Source organism: Brassica napus, chromosome A10 (genome assembly GCF_020379485.1).
Source record: "Brassica napus cultivar Da-Ae chromosome A10, Da-Ae, whole genome shotgun sequence".
Classification (NCBI taxonomy): Eukaryota; Viridiplantae; Streptophyta; class Magnoliopsida; order Brassicales; family Brassicaceae; genus Brassica; species Brassica napus.
Window position 1 is genome coordinate 12813273 of NC_063443.1, and position 14427 is coordinate 12827699.

The following is a 14427-nucleotide window of genomic DNA, read 5'->3' on the forward strand; positions in this document are numbered from 1 at the left end:
ATTATTGGATTTGATATTAAAAGATGCCATCAGATCCCCCATTTATTTAATTTCTAGGGTTGATTCCCCATTTATTTATTTGAATCATATAAGTATTGTCATATATAATAAGAATATATATATATATATATATATATATATATGTTTAGACAAATGATATATGTTTATACAATGTTATTGTCCTAAACAAAAACCAATTAACAAAAAAAAAACAATGTGTCTTTCTGCAAAGATTAGTACAAAGATGTTTGATTACTTTTATGTTTCAGATATAAAGATGAGAAGATGAGAATAAATCGAGGCTTTGATAACATTATCTTCGTGTACACCCGAGAAATGTAGCTACGTCTAGGATATTAAAGAAATGTTATAATGTTCTTCCTATATGAATATGCATACAAAGAAGAAGAAAACTGTAAACTCATATATATATAAGAAGTAAAAACTCTTAGATATCAAACGTTTAATGTGAAAAGCATATAGTGTAGTCACTATCTAGTTTTAATTTTAATGTGCAATGGAATTATATGTAATTTATCTACTCAAATGAGGTTCTTTAATTTTTTTAAAAACAAAAGTGTTAAAAGAGCTTTCATGATGACACATAAGTAATGGCAATTGTGTTAATCACATGAAGATAAGGTTAATAAATAAAAGTACTCCTCAAAAATAAAAAGATGATGTGTTTACCTCTAATAAAAATCACATTCCCCATTGTATAATTAGTTGGTAACAAAAGTTCCAAATATGAGCCATAAAAGAAGAGTAACTGAGAGAGAAAAAAATTAAAGTATTTTTAAAATCCTTCCAATTGGTGAAAAGACATACTTATTTTACTTTTGGTTTAAAAATAAAGTCCATTAAATTCCAAAATAACTGAATTCTAACAAATCAGTTGGATATTGAATAACAGTGGATTTTAATTCATCACAATACTAAAAGCCACATATACTGAATTTCTAGGTTGCCACATTAACAAAAATAATCAACCAATCATAACATTTTATTTTTGAGTCTGGGCTTAAGGTGTGTTTAAAGTAGATTAGGTGTGTGGGCTTTGTTTGTTTAGGTTTGGACTTCATTTTTTATTGAACTAAACCTAGAAACTAATCTACGACGCAGAGATGCCGAGACTCTTCTCCTCTACCACTTCGTCTTCTCCCCAGTGAAACAATTTCGACTGAGTTCTAATCCATCCATCAATACTCTACAATCAATTACATCTCCTTCTTTTACTCCTTCTTCTTACTTACGTGGTCTGTCAAACTCAGAGCAGGAACCATCAACACAGCCAATATCAAAGCTTGAGTTTGATTTTGAGAGAAAGAAGTTGAACAAAGATGATGTCAGAGAATTAATCTACCGAGAGGTAACTCAAAAAAAAAAGATTTTGACCCTGTCTTATTGTCCTCTGGTTCTCTTCATTGATCTAACTATCGCTTATCTCTGGAAAAAAAACACTAGATATTCCTCAGATGCTGGAGGAATACAAGCACGATGGTGATCAGCTTAGCTTCATGTACCCTAGGTTAGCTAATTAAACAACTCATGAACTATTATTCCCTGAAACAGAATGAAACCGAGAAATCTTCTGTTGTTTATGCAGTGGGGTTGATCGATTCAAGAGGCAGTTTGCTCACCTTGAAGAGAATCAAGGTAAACCAGGGGCAGGAGCAGGAGGAGGAGGAAGTACTGCAATGCATAGACACCATGCTTCCTTGCCAAGGTAATGTCTTTTCACAGAATCTCTTGCTTTGCTCTCTCTTTCTCTGAAAGCATTGGGCTTCTCTGTGATTGTGTCTTGCAGAGAGAGAGTTCCTGCTCAGAGTGGTCAACAGCTGCTGTGGCTTCAACTTTGGAATCTGAGGAACCAGACAATGGAAGAGGTTACAGTGCTTGTAGCCTCATGAAGAGTTCGAGCATCAGCGGTTCTAAATGCATTGGTGTCCAATCTAAAACCGACAAAGAGGTTAGTTGGAAAAAAAAAACAGAGGATCTTCAAAGGAACATGAAGATGGAGTTTACTTACTGTTGTTTATGTTCTGTGCGTTGCAGGACACCATAGCTGAGGAAGGAGATGGTGAATCAGTGGCGGAGCTTACTGAAAGAGTAGCTTCTCTATGTGATTCTTAGAACGTTTTTTTTTTTTGGCGTTTGGTGAAAGTTTTCTGGTGAAAACACCCACCGTGTTGCTGGTCATGGCCGTTAACGCAAAGACTCTCAGAGGTACAGTTTTCTATCTTTAATATAGGTTTATTACAGTTATATGTATCTGATTTTGTGTTCTTTAATGGCTTTTTCTTGATACAATATGTACTCTGCTTTTAGGATTACTCTTCTTAGTTAATTATTTAGAAATCTATGATAATTACGATGATATAGTTTGAGGAACATATATGACAGGTAAGGATTACATCCGCATAGTGTAAATTAATATTGTGATCAACAAGTAATCTTTTTCATATTTTTACGTGATTGTCAATGTATGAATTCGAAAGATTGTCATATTTTTCATATGCATGATGAACATAGAAAGATACTTTCATTGAGGCTTCCGTTTTTAATATTCAGAGTATCTAATTCAATAAATAGGAAATATTCCTCCTAAAGCGTTTATGGTAAGAGTATCTTTGAGGCTTCCGTTTTTCTTCTAGGATTTACATGTTCGTTATTTTCTAAAGCGTTTAAAAATATTAACAACTCTATAGCAGAGGCATCTGTTCATAGCTCAAAACAAGCAAAGTATTTGCATCTGCCATAATGGAGACGAAAATCCATTTGATTTTTCCTAACTCTGTTCTGTAAATGTGTAAATGATTGTTTACTTTCTTGATCTTGCTTTGTTTTCTGTAAACTTCATTGATTAGAATTTTCGCCTTAGAGTTACTTTCTGAAACGTGACCTCAGATGAATAGGTTCGTCTTAATCTTTCTTTGATGATAAACACAGACTTGAGAAGAAAATCTGATTTTGGTTTGTCATCTTTTTTTGATGATACACAGGGACCTGAGAAGGATATCAGATTTTGGGAAAAATTGACAGTGAGATGAGACCAGGATTAAGATGGGAACAAATACAAGACTAGAATGGACCGGTGAATTTTTGAAATATTTTAAAGTAAGCCCACACGTTATAAAGAAGTGTTAGTATTTTAGGTTTTTGTGAACCTTCGGGTTTATACAATAAATACAAACACTTCGTCATCATTGTAAAAGTGTACACTTGATGATTATAATATTTTTTCCCTTAAAATTGTACACTTCTCTGATGTCTTAATAAGTGATATTGGTTATGAACACTACAAGCAGCCTTCTCTTTTTTTTTTCGGTAAAAACAAGCAGTTTTCTCTTATCAAGGAGAAATCACCTAATTATTGAGTTAGTAATGAAAATGTATGTTTTCTACGTGATATTCCGCTTTGTATAGTATCTATGTTTTTCAATCAATTCCCAATTGTCTTTTTAAACTACCGTAAGAAGATTAGATGATCAAAAATGTTGGGTTATGTATATATTGTGGCACACTAATTTCCATAACAATTAAGATTAGCGATAAGTTTTTGGCAATAAGTTTTTGCTGACCTTTGTATCTGCAATACTTCCAAAAAATATAGTAAATTTACCAAACTATATCAGTGTATGTATCTTCCAAATCAAAACAAAAATTGCATTGATTAAATATTATTCAAAACATTTAAAACAAAAAGATTTAAACATTTTTTTAAAAAAAAGGTCCACAGAAATACAAAACAATATTCTTTAAGACGGCGGAAAATGTCTCAAGGTGGATTAAGAAACAAACTACTATATTTGATATATTATATTCAACTTAATTTTTGTTTATCATATCAAAACTTTTGACAATTTAAAAAATCTAATATAACATGTCTACATTTCTATGTTTAGTAACATATAGGGATAACTTTAACCTTTTAACATATATCCTAATCATATTATTGCAATCTCTATCGTAAATTACATATACAAGAAAAATAATTTTAAGAAATATACAGGAAACATGAGATATGACCTGATTTAACTTATTGAAGCTGTATTTATACATATATACTTGACAATACTTTGGTGTTACCAAAAAATATAATTGTAACACTGCTTCACGTAAATAAATCTAAAAAGAAGATGTTTAGGGGGTTTGTTATAATCTGGTGGTGTTTTCTGTTTGAAGGAGGAGCACATGATATAATTTATATTTGAAATTCAAAAGGTATATAGAATTTGAGAATTATCGTAGACATATTTTCTTACATTTTTTTTTACAATTTATTTCTTCACAAGTGATGCCAAGAAAATTATGTGTAGATAATTAGTGAAAGGTTCATGTATCTAAATCTTAAACTCATTTTTGGCTATGAAGTTAGTTAGATCTTTCACCACTCTATGTTTTAGATAACAAACAAATACAAAGGCGCAAACTAAATTGTTTCCAAGTTACCATTAAACAAGTTTTGTATTGATAGACATATAATTTTCTTTCGATCCATAAGATCTGAGTATTATAAAAATGTTATAGAAAATTAATCCGGGCGTAGCCCGGAAAAGGCCCTAGTTTTTATAAATACACAATTGAATAATGCTGGATTTCATTTGGGAATTAAAATATATCTAATTAAATAATTCCATTAAAATACCATGTTCAGTAACACCCACTTAAAATCACTTTTTCTGTATAGCTCATTAGCATTTCGTGCTTGAATAAAAGCCTAACAAATACTTGACTTTTCAGGAAGTTAATGAAGCCCATATAGATTTCAGTTTCATCCTCACAATTTGCTTAATTAAAGCAAGCCCATATTAATACAATTTGGATCTCATCATGATTTGCTCTATAAACGTTTGAACCATCACTGAAATCAAGAAAGAGTATTCATAACTGATTTTCAGCATGCCATATCCGTTGACCACTTAGACTACTATATTCAATAGGTTATAGTTTAACTATTATTACGGAAGCTCCGTAATAATTGGGTGGTTTTATAGCTAAATCCAAACTATATATGAGAGTTTTGTTGGAGTGAAAAACTTTGTAGAGATGGAGCATCATAGTCGATTCCGGTTCTTTAACTATAGCCTTTTGCCACCAATCTTGCTTTGTACCTTTCAACTTTTTCTTTAAAATTCTTCTTTGCCTTGTACACCCACTTCACACCGATTGTTTTATGTCCATTTGGAAGTGAAGATAACTCTCATTTATCATTCTTTTGAATCGACTTGATTTCTTCATCTATTTCACTTTTCCATGATTTCTTTTCTTGAGCTTTTTAAAAGTTCCTCGCAATCCGCAAATAGAAAAAATAGAGTAAGGTTGTCATGATTTTCGGTTACCTCGTAGATGTCTTGTAGACTTCTAAAACGTGGAGTCATTTCACTTGAACTTTCATCTCCTCGAGAACTTGTTGGCGAAATTGGTGGGGTAGCTGGCTCTTCTCTTGGTTGCTCCAAATTATCTTCTTCAAAAGACGGAAAGAAGTTTTAATCTTCATCATTTGATCTCCAATCCCATTCTCTTTCTTCATCAAAGATGATATTCCGACTAATGATTATCTTCTTTGTTTCAGGATTGTAGAGCTTGTAGCCTTTGGAGTTAGCGTCATATCCAATAAAGATGTACTCTCACTTTTATCTTCTATTTTTCTCCGCTTCTCATCTAGAACATGAGCGTGAGCAATGCTTCCAAAAACTCTTAGGTGTGAGACACCGAGATTCCCGTTCCAAGCTTCTTGTGGTGTCTTTCCCAAAACACTTTTAGTTGGAGATCGGTTTGATATATAAACCGCACACGCAACTGCTTCTGCCTAAAACTCCTTTGGTATCTTCTTGCTCTTGAGTATGTTTCTTGTCATCTCAAGTATTATCCTATTTTTTCTTTCCACCACTCCATTTTGTTGAGGGATTCTTAGCACCGCCAACTGTCTTCGAATGCCATTATCTTCATAAATTCATAATACTTCAGAAACTCCTTAGACATGAATTCTCCTCCTATGGACTTGATCTTAAGACCACTTTTCTTCTCAACATGGACTTTGAATTTTTTGAAAATTTCAAACACTTCTGATTTTTCTTTCAAAAAGTAAACCCATGTTTTTCTTGAAAAGTCATCAATAAAGAGAATGAAGTAGTTATTCATACCAAATGAACTTGGTTTGATCGGGCCACATACATTTGTATGTATAAGTTCTAGTGCCTTTCTTGCTCTTATCTCCGACTCCTTTGGAAAACTCATCTTGAATTTCTTTTCAAGTATGCACCCTTCACACACTTGATTTGGATGGTTGATGCAAGGTAATCATTTCACCATTTATTTCTTGGAAAGTAGATCTAAGCCTCCAAAGTCGAGATGCCCAAATCGAAGATGCCAAAGCCAAGTTCCTCCTTGTAGTACATCTTGAGACATCGTGCAATGTCCTTTTGAATGTTTAGGACAAACATTATATTCCTTGAAATTGACACCTTTTTGATGAGATTATTTGCATTATATCTTAAAGAACGTCTATTATCCTTTAGTCGAATGTAATAACCTTTCTTTAAAAATTGTCCTAGGCTCAAGATGTTGGTCTTCATGCTTGGAATGTTGTAAACGTTGGAAATGAATTGATGATCTCCATTCTTCAAGCGGATGAAAATATTTATTTTACCTTTCACTTCCATCTTCGATTCATTTCCCAAAGCCACATTAGTTTTCAACGATTCGTCGAGCTCCACGAACATGCTTTTATTCTCACACATGTGGTTGCTTGCACCACTATCAAGGTACCACTTGTGAACCTCATTTGGTTCATCATTCTTGTAAGCCATCAATAGCATATCTTATTCTTTACTCCTTTCTTCAACATAGTTGGACTTGTCTTCAACTCTGTTGTTGTTTGGAGTTTTGCATTCAGAAGCATAATGTCCAAACTTCCAGCAATTATAACATTTGATGCTTGATTTATCGTACCTTGATTTTGGATTTCCTCTTCCACGACCTCTTGATGAGTTCTCTTCTCTTTGGTTAAAGTTTTCTTCATATGGTCTCCAACCTCGTCCATTTACACCACGACCTCGTCCTCGGAATTGACCGCCACCATGTTTTGGATTGCTTCGGCCACTTTCTTCCTTGTGATCAATTCTCATCTTGAGAACTTTCTCTATAATATATTATTTCTTCTTCTTCTTTTCTTCATATGCTTGTAGTGATCCAAGAAGTTTCTCCATCGTCATAGTCCCAAGTCTTTTGTCTCTTCAATCACGGTAACAATGTGCTCAAATTTTGAATCCAATGATCTAAGAACGTTCTCCATGATTCTCACCTCATCTAATTTCTCACCATTTCTCTTTAGGTTATTAGTAATCGTCAAGACTCTTGAGAAGTAATCTGAGATGAGCTCTCCTTCCTTCATTTGTAACGCTTCAAATTGTCCTCTTAGAATTTAAAGACGTATTTTCTTAACTTGTTCCGCTCCCTTGTAAGATGTATGAAGCTTCTCCCATGCTTCTTTGGACGTCTTTCCTCCAGCAACCTTCTAAAATGTATCTTCATCTAATCCTTGATAGATTAGACAGAGAGCCTTCTTGTCTCTCTTCCTTGAATCTCTTAAACCATTTTTTTGTGTTTGAGATAAACCACCATCATTCTCTGGTTCAACGAAGCCTTTCTCGACTATGTCCCATAGATCATGTGCTCCTAGGATAGCCATCATCCTTAGACTCCAATTGTCATAGTTGCTCTTTGTAAGCAATGGAACTTGGAAGGGAACACCATTATTTGCTATCTTCAAAAGGAATATGTAGCTCTGATACCACTTTGTTGAAATGAAAAAATTTGAAGAGATGGAGAAAGTGTTTCAAGTGTTTGAAGAGAAATAAACTTTGTGAAGAGAAATTTTTTTATAACTTAGAAGAAGATTTCTATTACTTGAAAGTTTCTTACAAACTTTATATTTTTTCTTGATAATCCAAAATGAGAAGGGAGTGGAAGTATTTATAGCTTTCATAGTATAAAATATTTTAAATATTTTAATCCTAAATCTAGATAATTCTAGTATAATATTTAGATTATTTTATCCTAATTATCTAGATAATTCTATAAGAATATCTAAATTTTTATTTTATAGAGGCGGATGATTTCTCTAGAACTTGGACTAAGTTTTGGATCAACACATGATTAGCCCAATAATATTTGATCCAAATCAAGTTTATTTTTCAACAAGTTTGTGGCGGTCTGTCATGTAAATTTTACAGTGACCAGTTATGTGATATATTCAGCTGAAATGGTTGCATGGCAAGTAGCATTTCACCAACAAAGTACGTCTGGATTATTGTAACGTTTACGTTTTGATAACATACTTATTAATATAGGTTTTACAATTAACTTTTTTCTCAAAAGCAACGCATAACGAAGAAGGATGATCATGTCTACATTGTTTTGTTTCTTCTTTTCTATAGCATATTCTCTGCTCCTTTCATGATAATTTGTCTATATATCTGTGAAGAAACTAAGCGGTTCAGCTTTCATTTCATTCTATTAAAGATGGTCATTAATCAGAGCTAAAATACATGCCCGTTTACTGATCACGTCTATACCCAAAACGTTCCGATTATTATCAGTCTTTTTAAAGTACCAATTATACTATCTTAAGAATTTTTGTCCACGTATGAGAACAAGACAGCTAGATGACGTGTGATAACTCAGTTGTTTGAATGATGAGGATTACAGTCAGAGAAAGGATGCCAAACGGCCCGTACATCTTCCGCATCATAAGGAAAGAACCCAATGTTGTGATCTGTACGGTTCTAAAAATAGTATTCAGAGATAAGTCAATTGGACTATCATTAATGTATGTCAAGCAAGTCAATAATTAGCACCCAGCAGAAAACCAATATGAGCACGTTAAGCATCAACTACTTTTCTGGTGAACAAGCTCCGCGTTCACTGTTAGGTGAAATTGCCGTCATTCGAGCGACTATTTTCTGAATTAAATATTTGTGGGAAGTACATGTTAGAAAAGGGAGCCCAATTTATTCACGCAGAAAAGAGAATATATTTTTAACCCACAAGTTTTGACTCCAATCTATTCACACCCGTTTACTTTTGAATATAGCCTCTTGAAGTCTATAAACTGCCACTTGAAGTCTATTATCTATACTAGGGTTTCTTCACTACAAAATCCCGTATCTACGCAATCCAGATCAATTGAAAAGCCAATCTGAAAGGGCATCTGAATCTTTCAATTTGTCTGGTTCGTTGTATTTTTCTATATTTGTCAAACTATAACCTGAACCAGACAAACCATATAATAAAAAAAGATTGAGAATGTGACCTATTAAAGACAAAACCAATCCAAACAAGTGTAGGTTTCGATTCGTTCTATACATAGATCTTAATTAAACCGAAACAGTAAAGACTATTTCCGAGTCCATGCTAAATTTCTCAAAAACTAATCAATGTACAAATTACTGGTTAAGCAATGGAGTTCCAAGAAACAAAAAACGTTTTTTAGAAAAGGGTTAAAAAACGTTTTTATGCAATAGGATTAGATCATTCAGATTATATAAAAAATGAAATAATACGAGCCGTTCACTACGCTCACTGAAACTACACCATCTTAATTTGCTGGAAAATAGGCCCTAGGATGTTTGCATTCTTTGTTCAACATATATATGATGCTTTGAAATCTACCAAGTTGCAACTAAGATAAGCCATATGAACATTGAGTAAATTTAAAAAAGTCAATGAGCCATTACTCATGTTCTGAAAGATCGATTGAGAATTTGTTTTTATTTGACATTTCCACAAGATTTGAACTTCATAACCTATACAAATTGGACTTTAATAGTTGCATGCCTTCCCTACATGTGAAAACAATAAAACAAAAAGCATTACCATCATATTATTTTTTGGTAATGCTTTTAGTTGTATTGTTTTCTCTTATAGTTAAATCTTAATCTGATGGGAAAAAAATGTAGCGAGTATATACGATGTTTGGTTTTTATTTTATAACATTAACTAGTTACAATCTTGTATAAATTAGAAACATAAAGCTGGACAAAACTCTTGTAATATGTTATTTTGAGAATTATTTTATTTAGAACTAACCATTTGACGGATACTATAACACTTAGAAACCATATATATTAAAAAAATATATGTTAGAGCATATATATACTGAGATGTAACAAGATTTAGGAAGATTTAAGATTGTCAACTTATCATTTCGTTTCATAGTGAGCAATGAGGATAACCTATGAACTAGACAATAGTTATATATTATATAAAGTTCAGAAACGTTAAGGCATGCATATATTATATAAAGTTTAGAAAAGTGAGGGCACTTTTGTAGGACTTATATTAAGATAGTAATTATTTCATTTGGTGAGTCGACCACATGAAATGCTCAAGAGACATTTTAAATCGTTAAAAGACATTTTGACGCTTTCCCCATCATTGATGTGTACGGCCTTAGGCCTTTTTAGCTATTGCTACTGGCATGCCAACTGTCAACCTTCGTATATATATCACCAATTTAGAACAATTTCACATAATACTTTTTATATAACCTGCCCAATCTATCGAAAACCTTTTTACGAAATGATACTGGAAATGAAACGTTTTTCTTATGATTTTTTTACTCAGTATCATTTTTTGTTAAAACATTGTACTTAATTCATAGGAAAGACTTTGCGGATGTTGCTTGATAAAACCTCACGACTTCTGTATCAAAATACCAAAATAAAAAAAATGTCGATTGATAAATCAGAAAGGATTAGGTATTTAGGTTTGTTCTGGGGTTAGTAAATACACTTATAACTTCTTGCATAGCGTATGTGTAAGGCAAAACTCAAAACATAAATGTGGTACGCAAGTAATGAACTAATGATCAAGCACGTAATAGCAGCTACATTATGGAGAAAGAATATGAAATTAGTTCTCAAATTCTAAAACTGAATTGCCTTATCTTTTTCCGCCGTTTATAACCAAAATATATAAGTACACATTTCATCTTTGGACCCACCTAACCCTACCTACAATAGGATGTTCATATTCCCCCGGGCTATATATAGTTGCATTTCTCAATCTCCCAATGCACCAAACACACAACAAAGAGCAATAAACAATTCTCACCCCACTCAAGATCTTTCATCCTACTCTCAACATCTAAATGGCTTCTAATGAAGAAGGCTCTATTGGAACCTCCTTGCATGGAGTCACTGCAAAAGAACACGTCTTCTCCTTCTCTGCCGATGCTTCATCCCAAGTTGTCCCATCGAACGACCCAACTTCTAAATTCGCCCTTCCTGTTGATTCGGAACACCGGGCCAAAGTGTTCAACCCACTCTCATTTGCTAAACCTCACATGAGAGCCTTTCACTTAGGATGGATCTCATTCTTCACTTGCTTCATCTCAACCTTCGCCGCTGCACCTTTAGTCCCCATCATCCGTGACAACCTCGACCTCACCAAAACCGACATCGGGAACGCAGGAGTAGCCTCCGTCTCCGGTGCCATTTTCTCAAGGTTAGCCATGGGAGCGGTTTGTGACCTCCTCGGAGCACGGTACGGAACCGCCTTCTCGCTCATGCTAACCGCTCCAATGGTCTTCACAATGTCGTTTGTGACCGGCCCGGTTGGATACTTAGCCGTCCGGTTCATGATCGGGTTCTGCCTCGCCACGTTCGTGTCTTGCCAGTATTGGACCAGCGTCATGTTTAACGGGAAGATCATAGGGCTAGTGAACGGCTGTGCCGGTGGGTGGGGCGATATGGGAGGTGGAGTTACTCAGCTACTCATGCCAATGGTCTTCCACGTCATCAAGTTGGCAGGAGCCACTCCGTTCATGGCTTGGCGCATAGCATTCTTCGTCCCTGGCTTTCTTCAAGTAGTAATGGGCATCCTCGTCCTCACTTTTGGCCAAGATCTTCCTGATGGTAACCTCAGTACCCTTCAGAAGAGTGGTCAAGTCTCTAAAGACAAATTCTCCAAGGTATACATAGACTGATATATATATATATATATATATATAATATTATGAATTTCGTCTCATTTTCCTGATCAAGAACAATATGACTATTATAAGAATTATGCAAACATTAAAGCATAGTCATGGAATTTTATAATAAGCTTCACTTTTACAAAATTTGAGAATATCTTACAGAAGTTTAACAACATTATTGCAACAAATGACAATGGTTAGCACCAAACTTCCAGTGTCTTAATGGTTTTTTTTTTAGGTTTTCTGGTTCGCTGTGAAGAACTACAGAACATGGATTCTATTCGTTCTTTATGGATTTTCCATGGGAATTGAATTAACTATCAACAACGTTATCTCCGGATATTTCTTCGACAGGTTTGATCTCTTCTTCTTAAAAACAAATGATAATATTTACTTACTTCTCGCACAAGTAACAACAGTTTTTGTTTTCTTGTTCTCTACGGATCAGGTTTAACCTAAAACTTCAAACAGCCGGTATTGTAGCAGCCAGCTTCGGAATGGCAAACTTCTTCGCCCGTCCCTTCGGTGGCTACGCTTCTGATGTAGCAGCCAAACTATTTGGCATGAGAGGCCGGTTATGGATCTTATGGATCTTTCAAACCGTGGGAGCTCTCTTTTGCATCTGGCTAGGTCGTGCTAATTCACTTCCCATTGCAGTTTTAGCAATGATACTTTTCTCAATCGGTACACAAGCCGCTTGTGGAGCCCTCTTCGGGGTTGCACCATTCGTCTCTCGCCGCTCTCTAGGGCTCATATCGGGACTAACTGGCGCCGGAGGAAACTTCGGATCCGGTTTGACTCAACTGCTTTTCTTCTCAACTTCGAGGTTTAGTACAGCGGAAGGACTCTCGTTGATGGGCGCTATGGCGGTTTTGTGCACGCTCCCGGTTGCGTTTATACATTTTCCGCAATGGGGAAGCATGTTTCTGAGACCGTCGAGGGATGGGGAGAGATCCAAGGAGGAGTATTACTACAGCTCTGAGTGGACAGAGGATGAGAAACGACAAGGGTTGCACGAGGGAAGCATCAAATTCGCTGAGAATAGTCGGTCTGAGAGAAGCCGGAAAGTAGCTTTAGCTGACTTTCCGACACAGGAGACTGGAAATCAGACTATTGTTTGAAGACAATTCGCAAGAGATATTTCCTTATATATGCATAACCATTTTATAGTTTCAAATTCGTGTCATAACGTATCTGATTTCGGCACTTACGTATATAAGTTACTGTAATCTCGTTTCAGTGAAAGGCAAAGAGTATTCAACAAACATCTTTTTCAGCAATTAGAAGCAATTTTCAGTCAGATGTGTGTCAAGGGATAACAAGAAAAAATGTTCATCCATTAAGATGCATGAAGTGCTTAAGAGTGCACATGAAAACTTTATGAAACCAAGACTACGGAAGAAGCAATCTAAAGAGTAAGTCTTCACATCACTGAAACAGATCACACACCCCAAAACAAATCCGAACAGAGTGAGCATGTGGATAATGTTTGTACACACTCCATTCAAGAAATTCTATCAGTGGGATATCACAACAAGGATACAGTCAAAATTCTTCAGACTCTCCTCCAACCATATACATGCTTCCAAATCAGGGCAGTAATAAAGAGTTAGCATTAACAAAAACACAATACTAATGAACAAACAACAAAAAATCATCCGAAACAAATACAAAAGAAAAAAGATCACAAACCTAAATGATTTGTCGGCTCATCCAACAGAAGGATCGTTGGCATAATGAAAAGTGCTCTTGCCAACGTAATCCTCATCCTCTATCCACCATAAAAGTCTTTTGTCTTCTTAGCTTGCATCTCCTTATCAGAACCAAGACCAAGCAGTCTCAGCAACACGCTTCTCTGCAGATGAAGCATCCATGGCTTCCAACCGCTCATAGATGGTATCGAGTCACTCTCCACCTCCATCATCCTAATTAAAGCCAAAACAATAACCAACCTTACAATCAGCATCTAACATAAAATATTGAATTAAGCATCAATTCTATTGTTCTTTCAACAAACCTGGTCAACAAGAGTTTTGATCTCCTTCTCTAACTTCAAAAGTCTGACTTTCTTAATTCGCCTAAACTCTTATACTACCGGATAGGTCCACTATGTATTTGTTGATATGGTGACATTTTGAAGTTGTGAATTTTTCAGTTCCTGAAAGGCCCATTATGTATTTATTGATATGCTGAAATTTTGAAGTTGTGAATTTTCCAGCCATGTTTCCTGAGGATATTGCATTAATGTATGTCTTCTTTATATAAGAAATCATTGTCTAACAGTGTTATCTTGATCTTCTGCTTAATATGAACTCTTAGCTATCGCAATTTCCTGGTGATATAGAATGGCTCAACTAGCTTCGATGAAAAGTGGTTCTAAGTAGATATGTGAAGGAGAGATTAGGGCTTAAGAAAAAAAAAGGTTGCATCAGACAGTGGAA

At 34.8% G+C, this 14427-nt stretch overlaps 1 protein-coding gene and 1 long non-coding RNA gene across 2 annotated transcripts; both read left to right on the forward strand.

Annotated features, from left to right (window-relative positions):
* The first annotated feature begins 277 nt into the window (after nt 1-277).
* On the forward strand, nt 278-8457 carry LOC106363943. The gene is made up of 6 exons (XR_007317216.1): nt 278-1369; nt 1465-1528; nt 1607-1726; nt 1808-1969; nt 2056-2226; nt 3003-8457. It is a non-coding gene; the product is annotated as an uncharacterized LOC106363943 (long non-coding RNA).
* A 618-nt stretch (nt 8458-9075) lies between these two features.
* Nucleotides 9076-13425, forward strand: LOC106370400 (high affinity nitrate transporter 2.3-like). The gene is made up of 3 exons (XM_013810412.3): nt 9076-11977; nt 12225-12340; nt 12435-13425. Exons 1-3 carry the CDS (start codon nt 11156-11158, stop codon nt 13105-13107), a joined length of 1611 nt encoding a protein of 536 aa, XP_013665866.1. The 5' UTR covers nt 9076-11155; the 3' UTR covers nt 13108-13425.
* The last annotated feature ends 1002 nt before the right edge of the window (nt 13426-14427 follow it).